This window comes from Tachysurus vachellii, chromosome 13, assembly GCF_030014155.1.
Source record: "Tachysurus vachellii isolate PV-2020 chromosome 13, HZAU_Pvac_v1, whole genome shotgun sequence".
NCBI classification, from domain to species: domain Eukaryota; kingdom Metazoa; phylum Chordata; class Actinopteri; order Siluriformes; family Bagridae; genus Tachysurus; species Tachysurus vachellii.
Genome location: NC_083472.1, coordinates 3,032,564 through 3,046,479, shown reverse-complemented (window position 1 = coordinate 3,046,479; position 13,916 = coordinate 3,032,564). Strand labels below are relative to the sequence as shown.

The following is a 13,916-nucleotide window of genomic DNA, read 5'->3' as shown; positions in this document are numbered from 1 at the left end:
CCACCGTGCCCCCTGATTAAGAAACATCCAGACCTAATAAACACTGACAAAATAAGTTGACTTTTGAAGTCATTTCACAAAAATCTTCTCATAATCATGGTGACCACAGGACATCTAATGACACATTCTATGTTCTAAATGAATGTTTCTACCTCTCCAGCAATTGATAACTGACTAAGTGGACACTACAGGCACTTTCTAGGTTTAAACATACACACCAGGTGCCATCCAAGATATTTCTGAGGGTATCACAGCAGCGATGGTACAGTCATGGTACAGTTTAGTTTTTCAGAGAGTGTAGTAGCCTATACGCTCAGTAAGGTGTGTCTTCATGTGAATACAGCCCACCTGTAGACCCCTTTAGCCTATCTCTTTTAAACCTGAGTGTTTAATATAGCTGTGTGCCGTTTAGGACGTAGCCCGTTGGTCTACTCTCCCCCCACACCGGCGTTTTCCGTCGACAGAGGCACGACGGAGAAGCAAAACATGGTCATCATCATCATCATCACCGGCAGCAGCAACAGCAGCAGCACGAGCAGCTTGATCTCCGCCGCACCCGAAGCCCCCGACCCGCCTTCCAAAAATAAGCCCCTGCCGCCATGCGCGCGACGGAAGCGAAACGAGGCGAGCGGTATTTTTAGGGCCGTTCGCGTTGACCACGTGCGCCAACGGTAAACCGGACGGCCGTTGCCGTTGCGCAGAAGCAGCGCCTCGACGGCATGCCCCGGCGCGAGAGCAGCGCGCGCCACACGAGCACGGCGACGGCGCGGACGGCGATCGTTCTGCTGGGCTTTCTGCTCGGGGTCGCGTCCTCGCGCAGGACCCACGCCACGACGCTCGAGGCAAGGTGGGAAAGGCTGTTCGCGCGCTCCGTGCTCGGGATCTCGGGGGACAACGACTATTTGATGGGTGTCAAGAGAGTGCGGAGGCTGTACTGCAACGTGGGCATCGGGTTTCACCTGCAGGTGCTGCCAGACGGAAGGATAAACGGTGTACATGACGAGAACCAGTACAGTGAGTTGCATCCCGAAATGCCTCCTAATGCAAACCGAGCGCATACAAACAGAAGCGGGGTGCAATAAATAAATGAATAAAATAAAGTAAAATTTCGAAAATGCATCTGCGTCCCATTTTTGTAGCAGGATTTGCATTCAGAAACCTATTGCAACCCAAAATGTAAGATAAATAATAACTATTATAATAATGAATGCATGTGAATCCCACATATTTAGAGAAATAAAGAGAAATGCAAACGCTACCGGGGACGCAAATCATTGTCAAGATGAATCTACATCCCTACATTTCTGCATGATCCTGATTTGCGTGCACGTACCATAAATATGTCCAAAGGCAATAGATAATCTATTTTAAAAAAAAAAAAGCCATAATGTCAATCGTCGCTGAATGTTTCCAAAGCTTCCAGCGTGACACGGATGCTGGGACGAAATTAGACGCTAACTAATTTTACACTGCGTCCATTTGCGGCTCAGAAAAACGACTCAACCAGTCGTGCACATCCACATCTGCAGTGTTGACAGCTTTTTTTTTTTCCTCTCTCCGTATAACACAATGAGTTGAATAATAATAATAATAAGCAGCATGAAGAATGCAGAACAATAGTCTTTTGCATACGAGCAGTTTGTAGTAGGAAGCATGCAATATATGCTGAATAAATCATTTTAGCCGCTCAGGCTCTGTGCGTGTCATCATGCGTAACTGTCCATGTTGTGGTTAATTAGGTCTAATAGAGATCTCAGCGGTGGAGAGAGGAGTGGTGAGTCTGTATGGGCTGAAAAGTGAGCTGTTTGTCGCAATGAACCACCGGGGAAGGTTATACGCAACGGTAGGTATGCACATTATTCCTTGCCCATAATTCAATGGCTTCTCTTGAACAAATGGTTTTCCAATATCCTGCATTTCAGCACTACAGTGTATCTGCATGGGCTTGTGGTCAGGCTTTAATGATTATTACTATCAAGAGGCTTGATAACATTAGTTATGTCACTCATCTTTTATGGTTATGACATAATTAGATCAGCTGCGGCGTATTATTGTGATGTATTGCGGTATATGTACTCAAATATTGAGTATATGTTTGCATTAATTCATATATGTTATATATATTTGAATTAATACAAAAAAACTGTACAAAACCTGTTATTAAACTGTACATTTCCTTGTTACTGGGGTCATGCATCTTATTTTGCTTTTGTATTATTTAGGTACTAAAGTGAGTGCAGCATTACATGCTGCTTTAATTAGCTGTTTTCAGATAAAATATATACACACTAAGGTAGACTTTAAGATACAACCTCAGTGACAACAAAAGGTACAGTGAAGCATACCTTTTTTGAGAGAGAATAAAAGGAATTATAAAAAGTAATCAGGTTGGTTTTTAACCCCAAAAGCTGACATTTAAGACTCATTCTAGGACAGGATTTCTCAAATGACTCATGGTCAAAAATTACACAGACCACCTGAATACAGACGAGCACAATCGTTCAATGATTCAAAATTTAGACGGAATATTTTAATGTGTTCAATAATAGTTTTATCTTTTTCTGAGATGTAAATCTCAGGCTTGTATGGGATATCATTTTGATTCATAAGGCATGGATCTGGTATTTTGATATCACTGAATCTGCAACAATACAATATTTTTGGCAACGGTTTAATATTTTACGACACATCTGCTGTTCAATTTTTATTTAGTAGCCTCTGTAAGATACAACCAACATTAATTTGTGAATGTCAGAGTTAGAGTCAGAGTCTAAGTCAGGGCAAATTACTTTGCTAGCCTATTTACTTATACACTTCAAAGCTTGAATTGTTTTTTGTTTTTATAATTGATTTATTATCAATTATATTAGAGAATAATCGATTTGTGATCGCTCTGTCGATTGTTCCATTTTAAATCAACAAATCAAATTTAAACCTGTACCATGTACTGGACCCATAGAGCTTTTAATACCTTCATTTGTCACTCAGAACCAACCTGTATTTAAATAAAAAAGTTATTAATGTTTGTTTTAAGGTCACTCAATTCAAATGACCAGCCAATAATAATAAATATAACCTTGATAATGGTGGCTTAATCATAGGTCATCTTTTTTAGTGGAAGCCATGGTTTTAGGCTATACATTCTGCATGAAGTCTTTAGTTATATTAAATTGGGATTTCGATCCACTAACCATCTACTTCCTAACTTTATTTCAGAGAGTCTTCCGGGATGAGTGCAAGTTCAAAGAGACATTGCTTCCCAACAACTACAACGCCTATGAGTCTTCCATTTATAAGGGCTTCTACCTTGCCCTGAGCAAACATGGCCGCCTGAAGAGAGGCTCCAAGGCCACGCCGGCTATGACTGTCACGCACTTCCTCCCTCGATTATGAGCGAGACTGGCAATAACTCACTCTTTTTGCACATGTTGGACATTCTCGCAGGTAACTTATATATACGTACAAGGCACGGAAAATGAACTGCAATCAAAAGATATAAAACACGTAATTATAGTATTTATTCTCGTTAATGAAATATATGTATATATGGGTAGCTGTGTGTCTGATCTTTGTGTACATGCCATTCTTTGCTGCTTATCATTTCTATTAAGATTATACGAGGGACAAGGAGCTTTTTTTTTGCCCCCTCTCACTTTTTATGGGTGCTTGCCATAACTGGTGTGTAAACCTTACCCTGTCATTGGTATGACTAACATCTCCAGCTTTCAGAAGTGAAACAGATACGTTTTATTACCTCAAAGAGCTACGTCCGGCTTGGAAAGGTGTGAGCGTGTCACACATGGGATAGAGAAATGTTTTAACTGTTTGATGTTGATTTTATTCTGTTCCACCATTTTGCAAGAAAGAAAACGGCCTACGAGATCGCTGGCTTTCTTGCATGGTGGTGCCTTTTGCGTCCTAAACTGTGGCATTGTTTTCAAATTTTGCATGTTTGCATCCTGCTGTAACAGAGTCGAGCCACTCTGGGGGCTTCAGCCCAATTCCTAGAGGGCTGTGAGTAGCTTTATTTCATTCTGTTTCCTTACTTAGATCAGCTAGATATCAGAGAATCTGGGACTTGCCAGAAATAAGAGCAGCTTGCATGCATTTGTATTGGAGACTCAAGCTGAGGAAGATCCTTTAATCCTTCTTGTCACTGGAGGCTTTTTTATTTGAACTTGAACCGTAGCATGGCCAGACAACCTCAGAACAACTCATCATCTGTTTATGAAATATAGAGTAAAAAGAAAAATGGGTCGATCTTAGGATTTGGAATTTATTTTTTAGTTTGTTTGGATACTTTGCTCATTTAACAAGTATGTGAAAAGCGAATACATTTACAGTATAAGGTAGACACCATTATCCAGAGCGAATATCTCAGGCTACAAAATTTGAGCAGTTTTGCCATTGATTCTTTTATTATTTTGGCTCCTTGTTGTCAATTTTGAATGTGTATCACTTTAAGACAGCAGGCCGGAGCTCAAGGGTGGACAAATCATACATCGTTAGGCTAGCCTACGGGCAACTCTAAGCTAGGCTACAAAGTATCACGCAATGTCATTTAATTTGAGAGTATGAAGAGATAATTATGTGAATGAATACAGACTTTGGAACTAAGCGAGAATTCGAATGATTCTAGGTAACTCTGTATCTTATGACCAACCATATTGCTTGCACAGTTCAGCTATTACTTGTAGTGTTCTGTCATTGTCTGGCAAAATGTCAGGCATCCTTGTTTTTGTGAAACAAGTGCACATTAGTTTACTAATACTAGAGGTATCTAACAGTTTTTTAATCTGCACCCTTGAATATCTGTCTAGCCTTTGTACGTCCCAGAAGCACAGCTGCAGGACAGTTAAAGCAGACAATTGCTTTGGGACCTCCTGTTTTCATTGAGTCTCCATGAAGGCTGACATTCTGCAGCAAAACCTCAGCTGGCTAAATTGAAACCCTTACTTTTATTTTATTGTGCTTATCAGAATGAGGAAAGCTTGGAAGCCAGTAAACAAACAACAAACAAGAAGCAAATAAGAGGAAGCAAGAATTATTAAGCTAGCAAGAATTATTAAGCTTGAAAGCTGTAGGCTACAATAATGTAATGTCAGGGCAAACATTAGACAGCTAGCTAAGAGATGGTGCTCGGTTTGGAAAATACAATTTTATTTATTTGACTAGCTTTTTGGTTGAATTTTTTATGTTGCTCAAATCAGTTTGGTTGCTTTGATTATTTAAAGAATATCCAGAATATAAAACCCAAGATTTTACCAAAGATGACTGTTGCAGCCGGCGTACTGTACATTATTGCCTAGCTATATGATCTAGCACTATATTTAGCATGCATAATACAACATTAACACTTCCACACAGATGTTATCTAGTTCTCTCATTGGTTTGATTATTAATAAAGGCATCTGGGGTAACAATGTGGCAATAAAGAAGAAAGAATTCCAAGAGAGCCACGTTAATTTTCCCACCTGGGGCCCTGACTGTCTGTATAATGCAGCAGGTATTAGGATTCAGAAAAGAATCACACATCCCCAACACTGAGGTTTTTCTCATAGTTTTCTCTTAGAGAACGTTAAAAGGGAGTAGATATTTAACTGGAAAAACCTGCATAAATGATTATTAAAGTGCTTATAACTATTAGCTATTAATAGTCGATGACACTGTAAATGTTTATAATGTTTTTAAGAGTTGTTCATCAGTATTACATGTGCTATAGAATATATAGAATATAGAGGCTGCTTGTCTGGCTGCCAACTGGGAATGAAACACTGATATTGTGGATCTGTTGTCTGCTAGTGATTTGTCCACCCCTGAGGCAGGTTTTCTTCCAAAACTATTTTTTGAGTTGCCAGCGAAATGCCAAGCTTAACCGAAATCTATTCTGAAACTGTAAAACTAGTCGGGATGTCACTTTAAGATTTTATTTCCTATCTGCTTATCTGTTTCAACACTAGGCACTTACACAAAGAGCGAAGAAGAGTGCTGACACAGCTTAAGAAATTTGGTCAGCACAATTCATGCTTCACTGAATCCAATCATTCTAATGGCTTCCGAGTTGAAGTTCGTTGAGGGTATTAGAGTAGTTAAACTTGGAATATATTTTTAGAACCCCCTCCCCCCAAGCGGTCTCATACACACACACACACACACACGTTACGCAATCCGATTTAAAATAGTAGCCCTCCACCTCCTCTGAAATACGCTGCATAAATAAAACTAAGGCAAAAGTTCGGTGGGAAAAGACAAACATCTATGGTACCGGTTTAAATTCTATGATTGTGACTCATTAATGTAGCATGTAAGATAAGTCTGCACAAGCCAGAAAGGGCTTTCTGATCTGCGTGGCATCTGCAGTGTGTTTGAGATTGTTGGGTTCTTCTACTGAGAACAGATCGTCTTACATGGCATAAGGAACCAGATGGCTTTGTCTCATTTTGCCCTCTCTGGCACTGGGGTGCAGGAATGGTGTAGCTTTAGGGGTGGGCGATGTAGCAAAAATATCATATCATAACATTTAAAGTATATTTTGAGATGGAGTGGCAGTATATCATGATGGTGATAGTGGCAGCAAAACTACAACAACAACAACAACAACAACAACAACAACAATGTGGCAGATACCATAGGAGAAAAAGAAGAAAATTTAAACTTAGGTTTTAGTCATGTTATAAAAATACAATTATATATATATATATATATATATATATATATATATATATATATATATATATGCTTCTTTTTTTTATCTTTGTACCCGAGTATAGGCATGCAATATGATAAATATTGATTAAAAATAAATCACAGCTACTGCATTTTCATCGATGTGGTTCATTTTAAGCTGAAGAACAAAGGACAAAGGGGACAAAGATGTTTCATTAAAGGAGCACTGTGTAATGTTTAGAGCCCTCTGGTGACACTGAGGTGAATTATAAACGTAGTTAAAAAAAGGTCATGTTTAAACGTTACCCTTATTTAACCCCTCCGTTAAAATTATACATGCCTCGGGATGTCCAGCAGGGGGCAGGGTTAACTTCTAAAATATAAACAAATGCATGGTAATTTGTGGATCACGTGTATTTCTAAGACATCTTAGGAATTAGGATTATAATAGATTTTTAAACACATTTATACATTACAGACTGCACCTTTAAGAGGCGTGAAAAGCATCTAGCATGGATGACATGAAGAAAAGTATTACATCGACCAAAAAAAACATAAACATTAAAAAGGCAACAAAAGAACCACTGAGCAATGGAAATGGGTGTCTTTTGCAAGTTTTACTGGATTTCTTGTTCTGTACTCGCTAGTGACCTGAGCAGTGTGAGAGATAGTGAGTGATGGGTCGTGCATGTGTGTGTGAAGCCTCTTGTAGCATTTTCTCCGGCTTTTGTATTCCTGCACTGAGGGGACTGTGCTTCCTCTAAATCCCCCTCCTCTTTTTTAACATATACCTCACCTCCTGCCTTAGTTCTGATTTGTTGAAAAGATTGTAAGAAGACAGCCTTTTTTCGCCAATCATTTAGTTTCTGGAGAGAGAAAAAAAATATATAAGAAATATGTTTTACTTTTATTTTTGTACGTATGTGCTGTGCACAGCAGTCAACTGTATTACTGAGATGATAATAAAAGTTTTTTTTTTAAAGGTGTCTTGTGCTTTCTCAATACTTCTCGATATTCGATACAAGATTCTCGGTAGTCAACGATGACGATAGTGATGTTTGACCACCATCTGCTGGTCAATGTGTACATATTCATGAGGATCACATGCACTTTGAGGGAAATGATTATTACCGATTTGCCTACAAGTAAGGAGCTTTCATTTACATAATAATATAGTACATTATATAAACAATCACTGCAGTATGGCAGCAGGTAGTAATGACCGCTGTACAGCAGCAGGTAACAATGACCTCAGTACGGCAGCAGGTAGCAATGACCGCAGTACAGCAGCAGGTAACAGTGACCTCAGTACGGCAGCAGGTAGCAATGACCTCAGTACGGCAGCAGGTAACAATGACCTCAGTACAGCAGCAGGTATCAATGACCGCAGTACAGCAGCAGGTAACAATGACCTCAGTACGGCAGCAGGTAGCAATGACCGCAGAATGGCAGCAAGTAGCAATGACCTCAGTACAGCAGCAGGTAGCAATGACCTCAGTACAGCAGCAGGTAGCAATGACCTCAGTACAGCAGCAGGTAGCAATGACCGCAGTATGGCAGCAGGTATCAGTGCCATCCTACAGTTGGATCCTGAGCTCGGGTTCAGTCCGATTTATTTGTATAGCTTTTGTCTATTTGTTTTTTAACAATGGACTTTTTCAAAGGGCAACTTTATGGGAATATATACATTCAATATACAAATAATAAATTTTTATTACCCTAATAAACAAGCCAGAGGCACTGGGGGTGAGGGAAAACTCCCAGAGACAATACGAGGAAGAAACCATGAGAGGAACCCATCCATATTCTGTGACAGTATGATTTAAAAAAAAACATTTCCATTGACACCATTTGGCAGAGGCCCTGTCACAGAGTCACCAGGTCCTTCCCTCACTCACCAGTGTTCACATTCGCCTGAGTACTAATCAGCACCACCTGTTCCTCATTTCACGAATCAACACACACTATATAAGCCACTCTCAGTCACTCACTCATTGTCTGGTCTCGTATTTACTAATGTGATTTTCTCTGCAGTCATTCAAGCTCCAGACTCCCGTTTGTCTTCCAGCAATCGGCTACCCTTCCTTCATCCTCGATATGGGAGCGACAGGATTCGCTCCTATACCTACTTCCTCAAGTTAAGGATTCATTGACTCGGATTCCTGTGATATCCCGTTTGTGTGTTTGTGTGTGCTGCTACGTTGTGGTGCTTTGTACTGTTCATTTCAGATATACATGTTCAGAGTTCAATAAACCTCACTCTGCTTTGCTTACCTTGGTCCATAGTGTGTGTAACATTACAGGCCCTTATCCAGAGAGATGTAAAAATTTCCCTTCTATTACTGTACTATATGGTCAAAAAGTAACCAGGAGATTCATTCTAGTTATAATGTTCATACCAATGTTCGTGTATTTATGCCATTTGGCAGACACCCTTATCTAAAGTAATGCACAAAAGTGCTTTGCCGTCTCTATCAACGAATACATCAACACTGGATCACTAGGTCAGAGAATAAGAATACAATCAGCCTAAAACTCTGTTGGGATGAAATATAGAACAATTTTTTTTTTTTTTAAATTCATAAGCACTAAAATATAAGCAATAATTTTAAGTATTTCAGGAACAGGTAGGTCACTTCACCTGTCTTTAAAGACAGCCAGTGACTCACCAGTTCGGACATCTAAGGGAAGTTCATTCCACCACCTTGGTGAAGAACAGAAAAGAGTTTTGATGTACCTTAATGTACCCAGAGAGTTGGTGAGACCAGTCAAGCTGGGTTAATGGCTGCGTGGAGTTTCACACTCTGGTTTCCATCCACCACCACCACCACCACCAAAAAAAAAAAAAAATCCCCAAAACATGCAGGTAGGTGGATTGGAGAATTTAAATTGTTTGAATGAGTGTGTGGGAGAGTGTGTGTTGCAACCGGCTGGTGTCCCAATCAGGGTCCCATTTCCACGGAACAGGCTCCAGACACATTGCAATCTTGACTAGGAAAAAGAATGACTAATAATAAAACGCGTTTAACATCCAGGTTAGGTAAGAATGTTGTTATGGTTACAGTATGATAAAGCTAATGCTTTTTATTCTTGAGGAAAAACATGTGAAAGCACCTTATTGATTTGCGTGAAGAAAGTTTTATACTTTTTAACGTAGATCGCTACATTGGTGAAGTTCTGTCAGAAATCAGAAATGGTGTGAACTTTTATGAACTCTTAGTTATCTGATAAACCTTTAAAGAACCCTTTTAACATTATGAAAGACATTCTAACATTTCCATTCCAGACTTACCAAATTAAAGCAATGCTTAAAATGACAGAGAATTTAAGTCTTCCAGAGGACTAATGTCTGGTCTAACAGTCAGGAGTATTAGCTACAAACCTCACCAGTGAATCCACCACATTTTCACATGACATAATATGATAACATTGCATCAGGTTGAGCAGAGTTACGTCAGCTCTAGTTGCAGCCTCCAAACACGAGATGGCCAATTACAGGCCACTTCAGTATGCAAATAAGAACTTTGGACTTTTTTTTTAACCCAAATAAATACAGACACACAGGGATTTCCATGTGCAATCTTTTACCCGGACTGACCATGCTCTCAGTCCTTCTCTTCTGCTGGGCAGTTCTCACACTCCACACTACAGCCACATGTTACCATCTACAGCAGACATCCTCCTCACCCTCTGGTGTCAATGCCATGGACCCTGAAATGCACCAGTGGCTTGAAGTAAAAACCTATTTCATCAGGAAGAAAGGCAACAAAAGAGCTCAGAAACCTGTTCTTCGAGGTTCGGAAGGTACGTTAGCAGTTTCGTTAGATTTCACTAGTATTGCTGGGACGTGTACTGATTGTTCATGTTTCTCTGAAATCACATAGGCAACTTTAACTACAGGAAGGACCAGAATAAAAACTGTTTCTCAGGCTTCAACATGAAAAATCATGCTTTCTTATGCTTGGACCCCAAAGGAAAATTATATACCTCGGTGAGTAATCTTAAGCTAAAATCACAAATCACTTCTTAAATAATTTGCATGAATAATTACAATTTTTGTGTTTATGAATATGTGTTTATGACGTTTTTATTCATTGCTTTTAGTGCAACAGTTTAAACACGAAAAGCAATTTTTCAAATGTTAGATCTTGAAGATCTGATGTAAGGATTTATTAATGTCACATACCATGTATGGGCTGCATTTGGAGGATAAATGACTTGCCCATATACAATGCTGGTGTCTAATTTAAATATGCTGTATGTTTCACTAATTAAAGTAAATCATTTCCAATTAGACTAACATTTCTAGAGACTAAGTTTCTAATTAAAGTTGATCAAATTCTCAGGTGACAATGACATATTCCTCATTTTCATTTTAAGTTTTTTTTTAATGCTTTCCATTTTTTTTTTTTTTCAAAATATTTCATTCTTATTTATTAGTTATAATACTATATAAGTGAAGATGATGATGATGATAATTATAATTATTAGCTGTTTAAGAGGTCGACTGGTAGCTTATGCTGCTCTCCAGCTCATCACATACAGTACAGCGCTTACAGTCTACATTTTAACAGTTAAAGTGACGAGTGTGTGCATGTCTATCCACAGGTATTCGTCAGCAAAGAGGCCTGTCGGTTTCTCCGTGTCAAAAGACATAAATACTACGATGTGTTTCAGTCCTGCAGGGGTGATGTGCTGATGGTCAAACATCGCCACGTCAATGCATACGCGCATAATTTACCGAAGCTGTCCAACTTTGTCTTCTCAAAGCGACACAAAAAACGAACGCACCATAGAAAGAGACGCAGTTGGCACACTGATCCGTCCGACCCTTTAGGATCCGAGTATCCGCATTTAAGCGCCACGAAAAACTGGAGAAGTGACCCGGGGCACGGCGGTAATGTATCGAAGGAGACCATTACTTCAGTAGATGATCCTTTACAGGTGTTGCTGTCACATAGTGCACGAACTCCTACTCTGGAAAAACATGGAGAAAACAAAAAAGTCAGGTTCTAGGTGAAGTATCACCATCTTTCCCTACCTTCAAGGGATTGCATTTCACTGTGTATTGAATCTATTGTGGGTTGTACCACGGTGTACTGATCATTTTAGCCCACCGTGATGTTTTAACTGCAAAACAAAGCACAGGTTTGTTCATGATCATTTATATTTTATCAGCTGGAGCCTCCGGTGTCAGTAATTATAACATTACGCTGTATTGTATGTACTGTTTTATAACCTGGGAAAGGCTTTATAACAGAGAGCTTTGTGGTTTCTCACATGATGAGAGCAAAAGAGAGACTGGTAATGAAATAACTATTTATAGCTAATATAACTTGTTTTATGGACATTCAACAATATTATAGATAACTACAACTGGATAAAATGTACATGTTCTTTAATAACTAAAAAAGCAAGAGTTAGTGTTAGTTTGTTGGTGTTGGTCAGGACAATAATCAACCTCAGGGTTGTAAAACTAACTCAGCTACACGTCAGGCCGCATCACACCATTCTGTTATTGATCATCTCCCAGTAACAGTCTTTTATTTCTTAGTTATCTGCTGTACAACTGCTGCATAAGATGTGACGTGACATGACAAGTCTTTTCCTAAGAAAGTCAGCACGTGTCCTTTCACCTAATTTAATAAGTTAACAGTTAAACAGCATCAAAGTTTCATGTTATCAGAGTGCAGGTCATTTATGACGATTCTAGAGTAATGGTCATGGGCTACATCACTGAAAGTGAAAATCGATTTTTCTGAGAATTATAGATATTATTTGTACTCAATTTATGGATTTTTTAGTTTTGTTTCTGACTCTTGTGAGATATGTATGGTTTATTTTAACCATAAATTGTTTTTGTGTATTGATATTTCTACTAATATTTCTGTTTTATTATAAATTAGTCAAATGGTGCTGGACACTTCTGCATACTTATTTATTTTTGTGTTTATATAATATTTTATACTTAACTTAACGTCTTATAAGTCATATGATTTACAGTATGTCTGTCAGCATTTAATGTATGTATTTGACCTTTGTTTTTTTTAAATGACACTAATTCTATTCGTGATTGTATTTATAATAATAAATACCTAATAAAAAAATCTCATCTATTACTTTTTGTGTATAGTATTGATATTGTACCCATTACATTATATCATATTCACAACACATTTTCATGTTCCTTTGAGCACAAAAATCAAGTATATTCTGATAACTCCAGTTGACCTGTTCTTAAAAAGCACCCATGCTGATATGTAGATTCAGCCAGAAAAAAAACCAAAACAAGACATCTAACTGTACAGAAGTGAACTGATAACGCTGATAATATGAGAACGTTCCAATCAAAGATCTGGCATTCTACCTAATCAAACCGAGCTGTGCACTTTTCAGCATTGGGTACACTGACATGAATGAAGCTTGATCTCAGGTTTGTGCATGTAGTTAGCTGTTTAGCAAAAGTTTAACCAAAAAAAAAAAAAAAAAAAAAAAAAGTAACTGATGTAAAAGAATTATTCACATGTGGCTGCTGATAAATTTGTAGTATCACTATGTAACAGAAGAAAATGCCACCCCAATTTTGTAAGATATCATTTTACAGGGGATTGAAATGCACTGTTTTTAGTCCATTTTTTTTTCCACATATACTGTACATACTCACCTGATGGTACTGATTATTCATATTTTAATCATGATATCTGGTGACAAATTAAAGGAGAAAACTATAGTTCTATAATGTTGTGGGGGCATTTATTTATTTACATGGAATTTGAGTTCAGTCAAACCCTTAAATCAATACAAAGTCCTTCAGAATGTTCATTCTATGATGAAACAATTCTGTTCTAAAGCAAGTGGTCCCTTCGTGGATTGCTCCCCCACATCATGTTCGTTGATGACTCCACCCCATTACGTTTTTTTTTTTTTAATTACAGTGACACATTTCATTTCATTTGGGAGTGTTCGATTTGACTCCACACCCATCCGGATTATCTGTATGATGAAACATTTCTTACCTGTTTCAGGATAACTCCACTCCACCCCATTCACAAGGCATAAGGGCTGACTGAATGGCTTGAACAAGAAGAAAATTATGAAAATTACGGTTAAGCATTACATTTTAAGGATCTAAAAACTATTGAACATCTACAATATGCGATATTTTGGAAAGGTGAAGTGTTACCTTCTCCATCACCATCATCGTAAAACCAAATAAGAGCGTATTCTTTAAAAGAAGGCTGTTCTTCACA

The 13,916-nt window shown here is 38.4% G+C and overlaps 2 protein-coding genes across 4 annotated transcripts; both read left to right on the top strand.

Annotated features, from left to right (window-relative positions):
• The first annotated feature begins 289 nt into the window (after positions 1-289).
• fgf6a (fibroblast growth factor 6a) lies at positions 290-8,768 on the top strand. Of its 2 annotated transcripts, XR_009649363.1 has the most exons (4): positions 290-1,014; positions 1,740-1,843; positions 3,217-3,444; positions 8,701-8,768. XR_009649363.1 is itself a non-coding variant. In XM_060884864.1 (3 exons), exons 1-3 carry the CDS (start codon positions 720-722, stop codon positions 3,391-3,393), a joined length of 576 nt encoding a protein of 191 aa, XP_060740847.1. In that variant the 5' UTR covers positions 290-719; the 3' UTR covers positions 3,394-6,615. The 2 variants fall into 2 exon arrangements, 1 of the variants encoding a protein (XP_060740847.1); XM_060884864.1 differs by lacking the exon at positions 8,701-8,768 and having other exon boundaries at positions 3,217-6,615.
• Positions 8,769-10,240: 1,472 nt separating this feature from the next.
• On the top strand, positions 10,241-12,718 carry LOC132855898 (uncharacterized). 2 transcript variants are annotated; one of them, XM_060885177.1, is made up of 3 exons: positions 10,241-10,461; positions 10,551-10,657; positions 11,275-12,718. In XM_060885177.1, the coding sequence occupies exons 1-3, from the start codon at positions 10,266-10,268 to the stop codon at positions 11,680-11,682; spliced, it is 711 nt and encodes a 236-aa protein (XP_060741160.1). In that variant the 5' UTR covers positions 10,241-10,265; the 3' UTR covers positions 11,683-12,718. The 2 variants fall into 2 exon arrangements, with proteins under 2 accessions (XP_060741160.1, XP_060741159.1); XM_060885176.1 differs by having other exon boundaries at positions 10,241-10,470.
• Positions 12,719-13,916: the final 1,198 nt, after the last annotated feature.

Bases quoted from the DNA above. Each gene is read 5' to 3' on its own strand.
- fgf6a (XM_060884864.1), top strand. From the start codon at position 720: ATGCCCCGGCGCGAGAGCAGCGCGCGCCACACGAGCACGGCGACGGCG. The intron at 1,015-1,739 runs GTGAGTTGCATC...GTGGTTAATTAG, and splicing joins ACATGACGAGAACCAGTACA to GTCTAATAGAGATCTCAGCG. The intron at 1,844-3,216 runs GTAGGTATGCAC...ACTTTATTTCAG, and splicing joins GGGGAAGGTTATACGCAACG to AGAGTCTTCCGGGATGAGTG.
- LOC132855898 (XM_060885176.1), top strand. From the start codon at position 10,266: ATGCTCTCAGTCCTTCTCTTCTGCTGGGCAGTTCTCACACTCCACACT. The intron at 10,471-10,550 runs GTACGTTAGCAG...GAAATCACATAG, and splicing joins TGTTCTTCGAGGTTCGGAAG to GCAACTTTAACTACAGGAAG. The intron at 10,658-11,274 runs GTGAGTAATCTT...GTCTATCCACAG, and splicing joins AAGGAAAATTATATACCTCG to GTATTCGTCAGCAAAGAGGC.